Here is a 15,495-nt window from a genome sequence, read left to right as displayed (position 1 = left end):
GTAATCATCATCTTGCAAAGTACTCTGAAACTGAAAATCAACACATGAAATATTAAAGTTCCACCCAAGTGCTTAAGGAGCTGTGCCTTTGATGTGCAGCAACTGTTGGTACACTGTGCTGCATCTTTGAATAGCCATAAAACACAGAGCTAACCTAAAAATGGCTTCATAAATGGGTCTATATACTTAATATATAATAGTCCGGTAAAAACTGGACATGAGATCAATACATAGAGACACACAGGAAGAGAATGGCAGCGTGCTTGTTTTGGAAATGTTCCTTTTATTCACCAAAAGATGTGAAGCAGTCACTTAAATGGTGTAATTTTACTTGAAGCGAAGAGGAGGGTGTTTAGCTTCCTGTGAGAAATTCATGCACTGTACTATAACATAACAAGCTATATATAGTACCATTGTATGCTGTTGTCTAATTCATCAGTTACTCCATCATAAACAGTATAGACTCCACTTCTGTCCTATCAGATCACTTCATCATGACGTTCAATAGTCAGGAAGGCTGGAGCTACTGAGAGAGAACACAGAGAGAGTGTGACAGTGTCCTCTGCAGATGAAGCTTGAGAGAGACTAAGGGCCTGTAGATGAGCTTTTTGTTTTCATGCCAGGAATGGCTTGATGGTTTGAGTTTCGACCACTCAAAGTGTTTTTACACTTCAACATGCAGACTGGAAGGGATCGAACTGGGGATCGAACCACCGATCATCTGATTAGTGGACGACCCGCTCTACCTCCAAGCCCCCTTGATCCACCTTCACCTGTGTGTCAAATTAGTTCAATTTTGGCGGCATCTTTTGCTCCTTGAAATATTTGAACCTAAACTCAACTTTAGCAGTTAGCTAAAAGTCAGCAGTTAGTAGTCAATCACTAGTGTTAGCTTTGGCATACATCAATAAACACAATTAAAGTTACAATTGAATTGTAATTGTATAACATGGCAAAAGAGAACACTGGTGCATACCCAGTGTGTCTTGAGTGGAAGATAGACATTTTAGTCATTCTCAGTAGCTGGTGTAACTTCTTTGATCCACAGTCACTTATGCAACATTTATGACTGTCTATTCAAACAGGGGAAGTAGTTCAGTGTTCGGTTGGGTCAGTAAAGTACCCACTACTGAACCCTGCTGACCTCTCTTGAGGATGTCTCCATGCCCTTATAGTGTCAGCATCAGGCAATGTTACCAGTGGAGTGATAGTGTAATGCAAAGTACATTATGTAATGTAGTGTTTGTATTGTGTCTGTGTGAGGCGCAGCCAGCTGTCCGGACATGCTGTTCATCAGTGAACATGATAGTGTTTACAGTGTGGCGGACTGTAATTAGCTCTAAAAGTGTGACCAAGCGTCACCAAATCCTTGGAGTGACACAGCAAAATGTAGCCGTATACATAAATAGACCATCAGATATTACATGCTATGATAATGTTGATTCTGGGTAGTTATGATTACAACTACTAAATATTGGTATGCTATGATATGTCACAGGAAATGCAAATGTAAAGCAGTTCATTCATCACCATTCAACTTACGTATGTCTATTTTTCTTCATTACACCTTTGGACTGATAGATGGACACCTTGTAGTAAATGACTTTGAACATCTCATTCTGCTAAAAAGAATTCATGTTTTCTTCCAGAGTAGTAGTGTAAAGTTGAAGCATTTAACCACGTGACAACAGGGGTTATGGGGAAAGAGACTAGCATTACACAGAACAGGGGAAGGGGGACTACATTTTATATACATGAGGATGAAGTGCATTAATTTTTCCTTGTTAACAATGTGTCCATTGCTGAGGCTGTTAAAGTGCCTGAGAAGATAAATCAAACACCTCAACTAGGTCAGACATTTCAACACATTCAAAACAGATGAATGTTCTCTAGTTCTGCTCAGGTCTGTGTGTTTTTACTGAAGACACTTCACTGACTGAGGGAGCTTCAGGTTTTACAGCTTCTGCTAGCTTACACGTTTCAGATTAGTTGTTTTTTTATGACAAACTTTCAACATTTCAAATGACTTCATCACTTTCTTAGGTGAATGTCTTACTTTGTCAGTTAAGTTATGCTACTTCTTCGTATGACATCTGCTCTTAAATAATTCATTTCCTGTTGCTGTACTTTCTATTTATACTTCTAAGAACACTACAGGTGTTTTGTTTGCCTTAGTTTATGTGATGTAATGTTAAATTATGTGGTTAAGTTCATAAAACGTCTGATTTTATCTCCCTATAAACTGCAAATGGCCTGTCCAAACGGAAGTGCATAACTCAGTTAATGTGACCTTGTTTTCTGAGTAACCCTGCAACATTCAGTTATATTACATCACCAGACAGTATTAGGCACGTTCAGAGAGAGGATAAAACAGGAACAAAGGCAAACCGAGGCACAACACTGGATATTTACCATCAGAGATTTGTGGGGACTGAATAAGATATTACAGTTCAGAAAAGAAAATGTACATTATTACTGCTTTGTTCCATTTGCTCTCCTTTACAATAAACCATTTGTCACTTTGTCATTGTTGCTAAATGAATCTGGTCATCAGCTGTTTTCTGATCTTCTTGCTTTGGCAATGTGTACTTTTGTACTTCATGCCAATTAAGCAAATGTGAAGGATGGAGAGAATAAAAAAGACATGGAGAAAGAGAGAAAGATGAAGGCACGTGTGTGTGTGTGAGAAGTCCCTTACGGCAGAGGATCCCCTGCTCTTTCATATCTCACCAAGCGTGACTAACACCTGGCTTTTAGTCACACACACACACACACACACACACACACACACACACACACACACACACACACAGATTCAAACTAACACATAGACATGTACGAGGATGCTGAGTCTGCTCCCATTCTAGTCACGTCGCTTAGGCTATGCAAGACTGGCTGACACACTAACGCATGACGGCAACAGTGTGCACACATGTGTCTCTGTGCCAGTGTTTACGTTTCTATATCCTAGTGTGTGTATGTGTGTGTGTGTGTGTGTGTGTGTTAGTTATCTGGAGGCACAGTCCTGATTAGGAATACTGGGTTGCTCATCTACCAAACAGAAACACACACACACACACACACACACACACACACACTAGGATATAGAAACAGACATATTTGGTGTTTCTGTCCATTCATGCATTCATTTATTCAGAGGTGTTCTTGAGCCATGTGAAAATCAAACGCCAAATATAGGATTGTAGCTCACTGTGTGTGTGAGTGTGTGTGTGTATGTGTGTGTGTATGTGTGTGTCAGCGCAGAGGGCAGTAGCAGCAGTGTTGTGAGAACAGTGTAAGCCAGGGTCTCTTCAGGGTCTTAGTGCCTGATAGTTTGAGTGCTGCTTTTGTGAATATTTTGAGACATTTCTGACTAATTGTGGCGCGTGAATGAAACCATCAGAGTGAGAGGCAGAGAGGAAGTGAAATGTGCTGAAGGTCATAAGACGGGTTCAGATCAGTTTATTTTGTCAGAGCTCCCAATCAGTGTAAATGAGGTTAAAGCATGCAACAGGGGAAGCAGGGGCACAGCGCATGCTGCCATGTCTGTATGAATTTGCAGGAATTAGCTGATAGTGTTCTGCACTGGTGCTCTCCTGTGCAGAGCAGCCACCCACTCGCTGCCCCAAAACACAATTCTTCCAACAGATTTCGCATCTTGTTGCTGACCAAGATGACAGCTGCAGCATACGATCAAATATAGTGACAGTGCTTTAATGTTTCACCGACATGGCTCTCTCTGGTAAGCGTTACAGATTGATCACACATCTTGTAAAGTCTTTTGAATCAAGGGTACTTGAGGTTTGTTGCTAAATACTTTATAAAGAGTGAAGTACTAATAAGAGTGTGAAGAGTCTGAGCCTGAGAACAAATAGTTTCAATTTCTCTCATGGGAAAGAAGTTTAATTAAGACTGTGGGCTGTGTAGTTAATGATTCAGAGACAGAGCGGAGCTAATAATAAATCACATAGGCACACTTGTTTTAGTAGTTTATTAGGACATTGTATTGACTTACATTCTGTCACTTGCCCCAACCTTAACCATTACCAGTGCATGCCTCCAACCCCTATCTTAACCTTAACACTAACCTAATTCAAACCTCTTTGAACTAAATGCTTAACCTTGTTGGACCGAGCTATTCATCACCGCTAAGACTCAGGGAAGTCAGCTTTGGTTGTCTGTTGGCTACGTAGAGAGCTAGCGAGTCAAATGCCAAAAGGTCAAGTGTCATATTAATGGGGCTGACTGTGGCATTGCCTGGCTCTCTGTAGGGGAGGTGAATCTATCTCTTCTCTTAGGCTGTAGGTTCAAGATGTGTGTTCCTGGTATTTAACTCAGCCTTGCTTGTTGAATTCTCAGCTTTCCGTGATACTTCCCAATCTAAACCTTACTCCAGTTCATTAATGACTTTTCGATTTATGACTTCAACCTTAAAACAGCCTACTACCCTGCACTGATGTATAAAATGTATATAAAAATGACACATTACCTTGATTGAGCTGTTGTAGTTGTATCAAGCTCTCAGAAAGTATCCCTTCAGACTTTTCCTTCAGCTTGCTGTACATTTACACAGGGAACGGGTGGAAACGGGCCAGCCCCTCCGCCATCACGACTGATCCAATCCCTTAAATGCACCTTGGTGAGACGAGGAGCTGAGAGCGAGGACACACAGGTGTATCCTATGCAGAAGTCATTTATCAAGTGGCATGGGCATGATGTAAAAATGCTGCTCCTCCACATGTGGCACATGAGCGCTTCGGCATGATTGACTACCTAATTAACAAGCTTATCCCCACCAAAATGAAATCATCCTTTATTCACACAGTTTATTCTCACAGTGCTTACTTTGGAGTGTTGTGTATGGAGATCTGCACATTTACACATTTACATGTTGGTGCAATATAATGTGCTACCTTGCGTGTGATAGATCGAGCATGTTAGGATATAGAGAATACTTGGAAGTGTTTATTTTACAGTACAAAAGACACACACACATTCTTACACAGCATGGTGTATTATTGTGTACATAACAATAATGGAAGTAAATATATAATCCTAACAGATAACACTGTGTCTCTTCCTCACATGTCTCTCACATCCTCACGACAAGGAGCTAGGATGTTAGGAAAGGAAGCAAGTAAGGGAGGTAAGGTGTTATCATAATGAAAAGCACCCATGGTCCGCAGTGTTGCACCACCATGACTCGTTCATGTTTATTGTACAGTTTGTGGCCACACTTGGATTGTGAGCGGAGGTTGATCCTCCACACCGCTCCCTTTGAGAGTCCCTTTAAACTTGAGTTAAAGTGAAGCTCTAAGTCCAACAGCTACACTGAGTCATCTACATTCTATTTGGTTGGGTTTGACTGCACTACATTAGCTGTTTGAGTCTGAGCTGAAATTACACTGTTATCTTGGTGTTGATATGATCAGAGAGGCAGCATCCCATTTGTCTCGAAGCTTTGCATCTCTTTATCAGTAGCTCCTTTCCTGATTGGAATGCACTTAAAAGGTAAAAGGAATGAGTGATAAAGGATTCACCTCATCAGTGTGCTTCCTATGAATGATCCTCTCAGCTGCTCAGCTGCACACCATCTAAGCACAATGTCACAGATTCACAGCTAGCCTAGGTCCTGCTGTCCCTCCTTCATCTTCGCTGTCTCTCTCCACTGTGCTCTGTCCAGTAAACACAGCAATAAAACATGTGAGGGCGAGGGCAAAGGAATGTGGAATGAGATAAGGGAAAGGAAATAGTTAAGAGTTACTCTTGTCTAAGATGTAGATTAAAAGAGGCATGAAGAAGGTATAGAGCAATGAAGAGAAGAGAAAGAAAAGAATTCCCTGAGGCAGGCTTACTGTCCAAAGTTTTGTGTCTCATTTCGCCTATAAACTTCTGTTTTACCTCCACTGTGTGTGTGTGTGTGTGTGAGTGTGTGTGTGTGTGTGTGTGTGTGTGTGTGTGTGTGTGTGTGTGTGTGTGTGTGTGTGTGTGTGTCTGTCTGTCTGTCTGTGTCTGTGTGCATTCACGTATGTACAATGCAGAAAGCTCAAGAAACAATTATTACCATGTTGGGTGTACACCTGGACTGCCCCATGTGCTTACACAGGAAAAACTGCACAATGAAAACATCTCATTACACATGCATGCGTGCAGACACACACACTTTGCTCTGCTCCTTTATGCTTTCACGCTTTCTTTTCCAGCTTGACTTTGTCTTCTAACTTCTCTCTTCTTCTGTCCCTTCCTTCCTGCTTACCTTCCTCTGCCTCATCTTCCCAACCATCTCCATCTCCATCTCTTTCCTTCACATTTCCTCTTGTTCTGCTTCTCTCTCTTTCTCGGTTTCCCCCTCTTCCTCCTCCTCCTCTTTCCTCACTATAGAAGTATCGGTATCAAGAAGAGGACGGGGCATCACCGGGTGCCCCGACACTCCATCAACACCCCTGCCATCAGCACCCAATGGGAGTAGCCAGAGAGCTGAGGGACAGGGGGACCCTGGGGAGGGAAGGGAGGGAGGGGGGGACCTGGAGGAGAGAGGGAGGGAGCACTGGGACCACGGAGAGAGAAAGGGAGCGGTCACTGGGGAGGGATGGATCTCTCAGTCGCCACCCCGGTGACCTACGGGGCGCGGAGCTTGTTCAGGTGGCGGAGCGGCAGCTGTCTCAGATTCAACACGTTCATGGATACATCACTCACACACACATCACACCTGCTCAGGTAACTTCCTCTGGATGTCAGTTTCTGTGGCTTTACATCAGTATATCAACAAACCACACACACACACACACTGTCAATCTGTTCTCCATCACATCTGCTCACTAACGTTGTCTACCTGTTTTAAAAGACAAACATGGCTCAGGACTCTCCTTCATTCATAGGCCCATTGAATCATCTTTGAAACATATTCATACATAATTAAAGACTTTGAGGTACAGTCTCAGTTGATCATAACTGAAGCTGCCTGTGTTTCACTGTCCAGTGTTAGCGTCTGTAAATCAAATTGGGACTGAGAGTATGCTCCAAATCCCAACACTGTTTATGTACTGTTTATGCATTTTGAGGGAAGTGGTATTGCTGTCTAGATTATGTTTGGTGGAAACATACAAGACACTCTGCAGCACAGGGCTCACATCCCATGTGTGGTTATGTTTCGGCAATAAAAAGATTGTGGTTTAGGTTTTGGTGGTTTCTCATCCCCCATTTCTCGTCACACTAAGGTGTACCACTTTTTTCTCCTAACCTTAATTCAATGTTTCAATGTATACTTAGACATAACGCCTTTCTAGTCTTCCGACCACTCAAAGCATGTTTACACTACATATCTCATTCACACATTCATACACTGATGGCACTGGCTGCCATGCAAGGTGCCAACTGCTCATCAGTTTGTGGAGCACATTCACACACTGATGGCACAGCCTTCAGGAGCAATTTGGGTTTCAGAATCTTACTGAAGGAGCCAGGGAGTGGACGACCTGCTGCAACTCCTGAGCCACAGCAACCGGCAAAATGTTGTTTAAAAAATGTCATCTGGGCAGCTTTACATGAACTTGAAACATGTATTTGCTGTTACAAATTAGTCGTATATAATCAGTGATTTTGAGAAGACAGAGTTGCCAATGATCACAGACATGGATACTTCTATGGGAACAGATATCATCATCTCAAAGAAGACAGGTTAGAGATACAGTACAAAGATTTTCAGCCAACAGCAGTGATGTGCGTCGTGACTGTTATAATTTATTCAGATTATGCTCTAATATCAGGTTTATTCCCACCAGCTTGTATTTTTGAAGCTTTTGTCTTTACATATGTTTGGTCAAGGTGGCAGAAGTACCTCCCTTCTAAGTTCAAGTACAGTCAGAAGTCAGGGGACCAGTTTCAATATGGCTCCAGAATTAGATTGTTTTTTTTTTTTAAGTCAAGGATACTGGCCTAAATTTCTTCCATGCACAAAGTCTTTCTTTGTACCAGGAGAATACTTTTGCAGAACCGTGCATGCAGGGATTCAGTGGAATGCTTGGCCCATTTTTTAGTAATGAGGCCCATTACTATCTCTGTTCTGCAGTCAGTGTGCGCCCGCCTGGCTCCTTCTGTCTTTGTCTCTCTTTCTTTTTTCCCTCTATCTCTCACATACATTTGCAGATTAGTGCTCACATCAATATACGAGCACCCCTCTGACCACACACACTTGTTTGGCAGGTGCACATGCACACACACACACAAAGACACACACCTCATTTTGCTCCATGATGTTGAAATTATGTTTTGTGTTCCCGTGTTCCCTGACTTGCAGGTTATATTGCTGTCTTTTAAATGATAGTTACAGTCTTTTTATTTGTGGAATCTAACAGAAGCAGGCCAATATTATCAAATTAAGCAAATTAAGAGTATCGTATTACTTACCACCACATCAGTTACATGGTAGTAAAGCAGGTGATCAAAGGGCTGTTAGTTTTTCCTCTGTATTTTCTGTCATTCTCAACCAAAAGCCTTAAGCCACAAGAGGCTTTACAGTATGATGCCCCCCCCCCATGTAGATTATCAATTAGTGTATCATTTAATTTAATCAACTCTTGTGTTGTCAGTAGTACCGTGTGTGTGTGATCGTGAGTGAGTGTGTGTGAGTGTGTGTGTTTGGATAAATTACGACTGCCTTCAGCGCGCTGCAGGCGGTCATAGCTGAGGAGTTTGTGTATTAGTTATGTATCAGTTACAAGTCATTATACACTCATTGGTTTTGTCTCTGCACTGACTCAGCCATCCGTCACCACGGGTTCACAAGTTTGTGGAGCATCCACAGACATCACTGTAGCAGCGCATGTTGTCACTGTGCAGAAGGATGTGTTGGTGTGTAGCTCCACCTTGTGGTTAGATGCCACCTTGCCATTTGTTCCAGTCACTAAACATTTCAGTGTGGAGGAGCTCGTGTGGGTGTTTTTATTAATACTTTTATAAACATATAAGCAGATAGATGATATTAATCTGATATATTTTTATCTATCCATCTATCTCTAAAGCTTTACATCCTTCATCATCTCTCTTCACAAACAGATCCATTTCAGCCACTCTTCACCTGTCTGATATCAAATCTGTGCTGGGGTGAATGTGGTGAGTGTGTGTGACTTGTCAGTATATTTGGGTATTCGGGTTATTTTGAGAACTCCTCCTTCCCAAATTGTGTGTGTGTGTGTGTGTGTGTGTGTGTGTGTGTGTGACCACAGGTGCTGGATCTAGCTGGTTTCTGTATGACAGATGGACCTGCCACCTTGTTCTCCCCATGTATATGTTCCCTTCTCTTCCTCTCTGTCTTAGCTTTCTCTCTCACACAAACACACATACACACACTTTCATTTGATTCTTCATTACACACTTCTGCACCAATAAAACCTTGTGTTGTGATCTACCAGACACACATATATATATATATATAATGTGGGTGTGTGGTGGTGGTGTGTGTGTATATATACTAGTGCTGTCAAAATTAACGCGTTAATTTTGGCGATTAATTTTAAACAATTAACGCGTTAAAAAAAATTAACACACTTAACGTGGTTTTGTTTACTTCCGGTGGCGGCTGACCCATAACCTTTGGTCACATGCGCGGTCAAACATCTATCCTGACTAAAGGAGAGTCTATGGCGGAAAGATGGATAAGGACGGACTTTTAGGGGGAACATTTCATTTTAAAAAGTTGTCCGACAGCTCGTTGGACAAAAACAAGGTAATTTGCACAGTTTGCAAAGCCGAATTTAAATTCCACAGAAGTAACACGACTTTAACATATCACCTCAAAGCAAAACACCCTGCTGAAATTACCTCCACGGGACCTCGCCAGTCTACACTACAGGAGTGTGGCACTCATCAGTATATTTCCTCATTCTGGCTTTTTTCTATTTGCACTGTGCATATGTGCTCCCTGAAATAATAAAAGTTATATCAATGATGAAAAATAGATCCGACATATAAAATCAATGTTAGTTCAACTTAAAATAAATCACTGTTTTATCATTGATCCAATATTGAATTAACATTATTTAAACCAATCCCCAGATAGCAGACCAACATTGAATCAACATTGAATCAACACTGAATCAACATTGAATCAACACTGAATCAACACTGAATCAACATTGAATCAACATTGAATTGTTGAATTGAATTGTTTCTCTTCTCAACATTGAACAAGCAAATAATTATCAGCCTTGATTCAATGTTATCTAGCCTTGAATATTCAACCTGAACAAAAATGATGATTCTGATAGAATTTCAACATTGAATCAATGTTGCCGTGCTATCTAGGTTAGGGTTAGGGTTAAAAACCAAAGCACAGTGACTGCACTCCAGCTACTTCATTTTAATGCAGTCACAGCCAGCTTTAGCTCAAGCTAATTTACAGATGATATGGTCCCACACTGGGGAAATCCATCTGTTAAAGTAGCTCATATACAAGGTTGATGATAAGTAAGAAATATATAGAAACAGTCATGAAGTCATGCTGGTGTCAAAGAGTCTGACAGCTGCTGGAATGAAGGACCTGTAGTTGTGCTCATTCTTACATGATGGGAGATGATGGATGTCAGCTTTGCTAATATCCTCCAACATCCCAGTTGTGTGTTATACAACATATATAATACAGTAGATACATTTAACTATATCAAATGACAAAACACAGACCCCAGATAAACTGAAGAACGCTGACTTGCCCATTTGGATTTTCCAAAAAAAGACCACAGTATTTTATCTGACAGTTTTTAGCTATGAACACATAAAATAAATGTTTTACAACCTGCATAGCTGTTGGACACTTTAATGAGTAGTGTGCTTTTGTAAGGCAGTACTGGTCAGTATGTTGGTGTGTGTGTTATACAACGCTGAGCTCTGTCTGTACATCGTAGGTAGAATCACCTGAGGTTCCCTTTGATGACGAGGTGTGGCCTCACCCAGAGGGAGAGAGACTGAATGAAGTACCACCCCCGCCTTTCTCCTCCCTCTATTCACAAAGCCACGCTTACTACCAGGTAACCCCACCTCTGAGTTTGTCGCATGCATCATAGCTTTGTTTGTGACTGATTTGTGGCATGATGTCGTTTCTCGTCCCTGATGTTCAGGTTGTATGATCATGCGTTCCTTTTTTAATTATTTGTGTGTTTTGTGAGAAAAGTTGTGAAATTCACAGACGTGATGCCTCCACACCTCACGGAAACATTTGAAAGTCTTCCATGTAGCATTTAAACATCAATAAATTAGGTAATAAGGCAGGCAACCTTAATAGGACAGTTGAAGTGCCAGAGGTCTCAGTGGCAGATGGTGCAAAGGATGGGAGCAAAACATTTTTATATTCTTAGAAGGAGACACAACTCGAGGGGAGGGAAGGGAGACATGTAATGTCCTTTTAAAGAAGCTTCATGGTTTCATTTAGAGAAACAGTGTTCTGCAAGTTCAATCTGCAAGTTTATGCTAATTATACCTTGTGGCATAATTCATTTTACAATGATTTGCTAATTATGGTGCCTTTTGAAATGGCAAATGGCATGGTAAATGCTACATGCTGCTTCTTTAAGCGAGCCGTTTTACAGCGTGCTGCATCTTTGCTTTGAGGTAAATAAATAAACATGAATAACTTCCTGCACAGCACTCATCTTCTGAAGCCAGAACCAAAACACTTGTGCATTTTCTGGTTTTGGTTCTTTGGACCGTGTTGACACAGAGCATGCTGATGCTGTGATTGCTGATGTCACAGTTTGTGTCTTTTTGCTCTGTACACATGGTCCAACATGGATGTGATGATTCCCCCTGTCCCCCAAAAATAATTTATTTTGGGATCTTGCTTATGTTAACCAGAAGAATTGAGACTCTTCACCCTCATTTGATTGTATTTGTTTAGGTGTAGATGTGGGTTGTAAGCTGCAGGGGGCAGTAGAGACAGAGGAATAACCATGCCATGCTGTGTGTGCCATAGACATATATAGTGGCAAAGTAGAGCGCAACCCTTAAGTTGCAGAGTGGCAGCACACGGAAAAAGCTGTGCAAGAGTATTCTTTTCCAAGGTTTTTAACTTGGAAACACACACACAGACTGCAGTTATAGCTGTATAGATATGTATGTTCATCAATGCCCCCCGTGGATATATGTTCATCAATGTGCACCCCCCTCTGTGTGTCTTTTTGATATATTCACACTGTTTATACTGCTATATCTACACTGTGAATATCTTTTTATATTTGTCGTATTTATACTGTTTATATTTGCTGTATTTTCTTTTATAATCTGTTTAAAATTGTATATATTTTTATATATATTTTATATATATATAACACACACACACACACACACACACACACACACACACACACATATTCAGCATTTCTCTCTCTCTCAAAAAACACTTTGTTATTGATTCTTTATGCAAAATATTCAAATTGGAAATACATTTTGGCTACGAATATGTACTTTACAGCTGTTTTGCAATGTATAAAGCATTAAATCAATAAAATAAATATACTTTATGGAACATTAAATAAGGCATAGAAAAACATAAATGTATCCTAAATAAACTATGGATCCAGCTGCTCTGCAAATGCTCTATAGTTATAGAACTAAATAAATTTAATCATAAGCATAAGCATCAATAAGGAATAAGCATCTTCTTGAAATCCTCACTCGCGACTGTATTAATGGGTTGCATATCTTTAGCTAAGAAATATCCAGTGGCAGCTGGTAGGCCCCGTTTACACGTACACGGGTATTTTAAAAAACGGAGACATTTCCCTTCGTTTGTATCTTTTACACGCAAACGGTGAATTCACCTCATATAAGTTTTAGGCAGCTGATGCGCTAAAAGTGCGACCAGTGTTTACCTTTCGCTATGACGATGATCATGGAAGCAAGCCGCCCATAGGCTTGGCGTAGTTATGATGGCGCTCCATGGCGTATTTATGCGGGTTGATGTAAATGAAAACTTTTTTGAAAACGATGCTATGTGCACGATGTTATTTTGGAAAGCAGAGGGAGGGAAATATTTGTTTCTCAACATACCCGGCTATGTGTAAACGTAGCCTAAAGTCTTGTGCCTCTCCGAACTTATCGGATAAGGAGTCGCATTAAACAATGTGTCTGTGATCGATGACTGAGTTTGCGTTGACGTCTTGCTGGTTGTGGCACTGGCCGCGTGAAATGGAATGTATTGCGCATGCGCGTCTCTCAGAAATTGTGTAATGAAAAGTGGAAAATAAATCGTTTAAACACGATTATATGATTTTTGAGATCGTTTGACAACAAAATCGAAATCGTGATCAAAATTCGATTAATTGCACAGCCCTAACATACATACACACACACACACACACACACACACACACACATATACAAAATACTGAACAAAACAATTTGGGAGGAAAACAACACAACACCTGCAAGCCTAGTCATCGTCACAGTCCTGCTTAGTCACAGTTTTCGTTTTTCGGTCCTGGTTTGCGTGCAGGAACACGAGCGCATCTACGTGCGCTGGGTGAAGGCTCGCCCGCTGTCGCGTGATGGTATTACCAGCGAGTGAAAAAATCCTCTCGCTTGGCGTGCTTGTCGCTGGGACAGCCAGGTAACGTTTACCTAAGGGCTGCAGTACTGGGATCAGCTGTTCCACCAGCTCCGGTGGCAGCTGGCACCGGAAATGCCACTACTAGCTGCCACTGCCACGAATTGAGCCAGCCCTCTCTCGACTAGTCGACGTCAAGCTCTAAACGTCATTGTGGCGTAGTGAAGTCGACTAGTCGACTAGTCTGTACAACCCCTAATACATATGTGTATATGTGTATGTGTATGTATATACACTACCAGTCAAAAGTTTAGACACACCTTCTCATTTCATGGTTTTTCTTTATTTTTTTCATGACTATTTACATTGCTGATTCTCACTGAAAACATCAAAGCTATGAATGAACACATATGAAATTGTGTAGTGAACAAAAAAGTGTGAAATTACTCAATGTTTTATATTTTAGATTACTCAAAATAGCCACCCTTTGCTTTGATTACTGCTTGGCATTCTCGCGATGAGCTTCATGATGTAGTCACCTGAAATGGTCTTCACTTCATAGGTATGCCTTGTCAGGGTTAATTTGTGGAATATCTTGCCTTCTTAATGGGGTTAAGACCATCAGGTGTGTTGTGCAGAAGTCAGGTTGGTACACAGCTGACAGCTCTATTTGACAACTGTTAGAATTCATATTATGGCAAGAACCAATCATCTAAGTAAAGAGAAACGACAGTCTATCATTACTTTAAGAACTGAAGGCCAGTCAGTCCGCAAAATTGCTAACACTTTGAATGTGTCCCCAAGCGCAGTCGCAAAAACCATCAAGCACTGCAACTAAACTGGCTCACATCAGGACCGCCCCAGGAAAGGAAGACCAAGCGTCACCAGATGGCGCCGTACATGGCCGCCTCGGTGGGATCGAGCGCCCTCGTTTGTTTTGTTTTGTTCGTAAACTCTGTCTTCTGCCAAGATTTAAGGATTTCTCTAACAAGAGAAGAAGTCCTGGACATGAAAGGAACAACTCCTGCCAGACTGATCCCCACTTTTCTGCTCCCAGAGGCAGAACGCGGCGACATACTGATCAACGCTACCCTTGGTATTGTTTACGCTCTGAAACGTCACCGAAGGCGCAAGAGGGGGAAACGTGCCGGGTCGCTCGTCCGCCTCAGAAAACGAGGTAACCGGCCCACGCTGCCAAGTCTTTTCCTCTCTAACGTGCACTCGCTGTGCAACAAAATGAACGAACTCCAGCTAACCATGGCGAAAAACAGAGACTTCCTTTTTTCCTCGGCGTTGTGCTTTACCGAGACCTGGCTGTGTGACAAGATCGCGGACTCTGTGCTCGACTTAGCCGGCTTCCAGCTGCTCAGAGCGGACAGTGACACAGCCCTCTCCGGGAAAAAGAAGGGAGGAGGTATTTGTTTTTATATCAACCGCGGCTGGTGTGTGGATGTGTCGGTGATTATAAGACATTGTTCCCCCGACCTGGAATCATTTTTCATAAACTGTAAACCCTTCTACTCACCACGCGAATTCGCGTCCTTCATTCTGGTCGGTGCATACCTGCCGCCCGGCCCCCTGGTTAAAGAAGCCCAGCGCGCGCTCGCAGACCAGATCATGAAAGTGGAGCGAACTCACCCCGATTCCCTAGTTATCATCCTCGGGGACTTCAACAAAGGAAATCTCAGCCAGGAACTCCTCAAATACAGACAATTCATTAACTGCCCCACCAGAGAAGGTAATACACTGGACCACTGCTACACCTCAGCCAGCAAAGCCTACCATGCTGTCCCTCGTGCAGCACTGGGACACTCTGACCATGCCATGATCCACCTGATTCCTGCATACAGGCAGAAGCTAAAACTCTGTAAACCTGCAGTGAGGACATCCAAACAGTGGACCAGTGAGGCTGTGGAGGATCTCAGGGCAAACTTGGACTGCACTGACTGGGAAGTGTTTGC

At 42.0% G+C, this 15,495-nt stretch overlaps 1 protein-coding gene across 3 annotated transcripts in view; it reads left to right on the top strand.

Moving 5' to 3' along the window:
- LOC104939120 (disks large homolog 1) overlaps positions 1 to 15,495 on the top strand; it is a 165,218-nt gene that overhangs the window by 28,903 nt on the left and 120,820 nt on the right. For 2 of the 3 annotated variants that reach the window (XM_027290624.1, XM_027290625.1), the window contains exons 5-6: positions 6,382 to 6,717; positions 10,899 to 11,021. The exons of the other annotated variant lie outside the window; for it this stretch is intronic. In XM_027290624.1, the coding sequence (XP_027146425.1) occupies positions 6,382 to 6,717; positions 10,899 to 11,021 (459 nt within the window). The remainder of the gene's footprint in view (positions 1 to 6,381; positions 6,718 to 10,898; positions 11,022 to 15,495) is intronic. 3 annotated transcript variants of the gene reach the window in all.

This window comes from Larimichthys crocea, chromosome XVII, assembly GCF_000972845.2.
Source record: "Larimichthys crocea isolate SSNF chromosome XVII, L_crocea_2.0, whole genome shotgun sequence".
NCBI lineage: Eukaryota > Metazoa > Chordata > Actinopteri > Sciaenidae > Larimichthys > Larimichthys crocea.
This window is presented reverse-complemented; position numbering and strand designations above follow the sequence as displayed.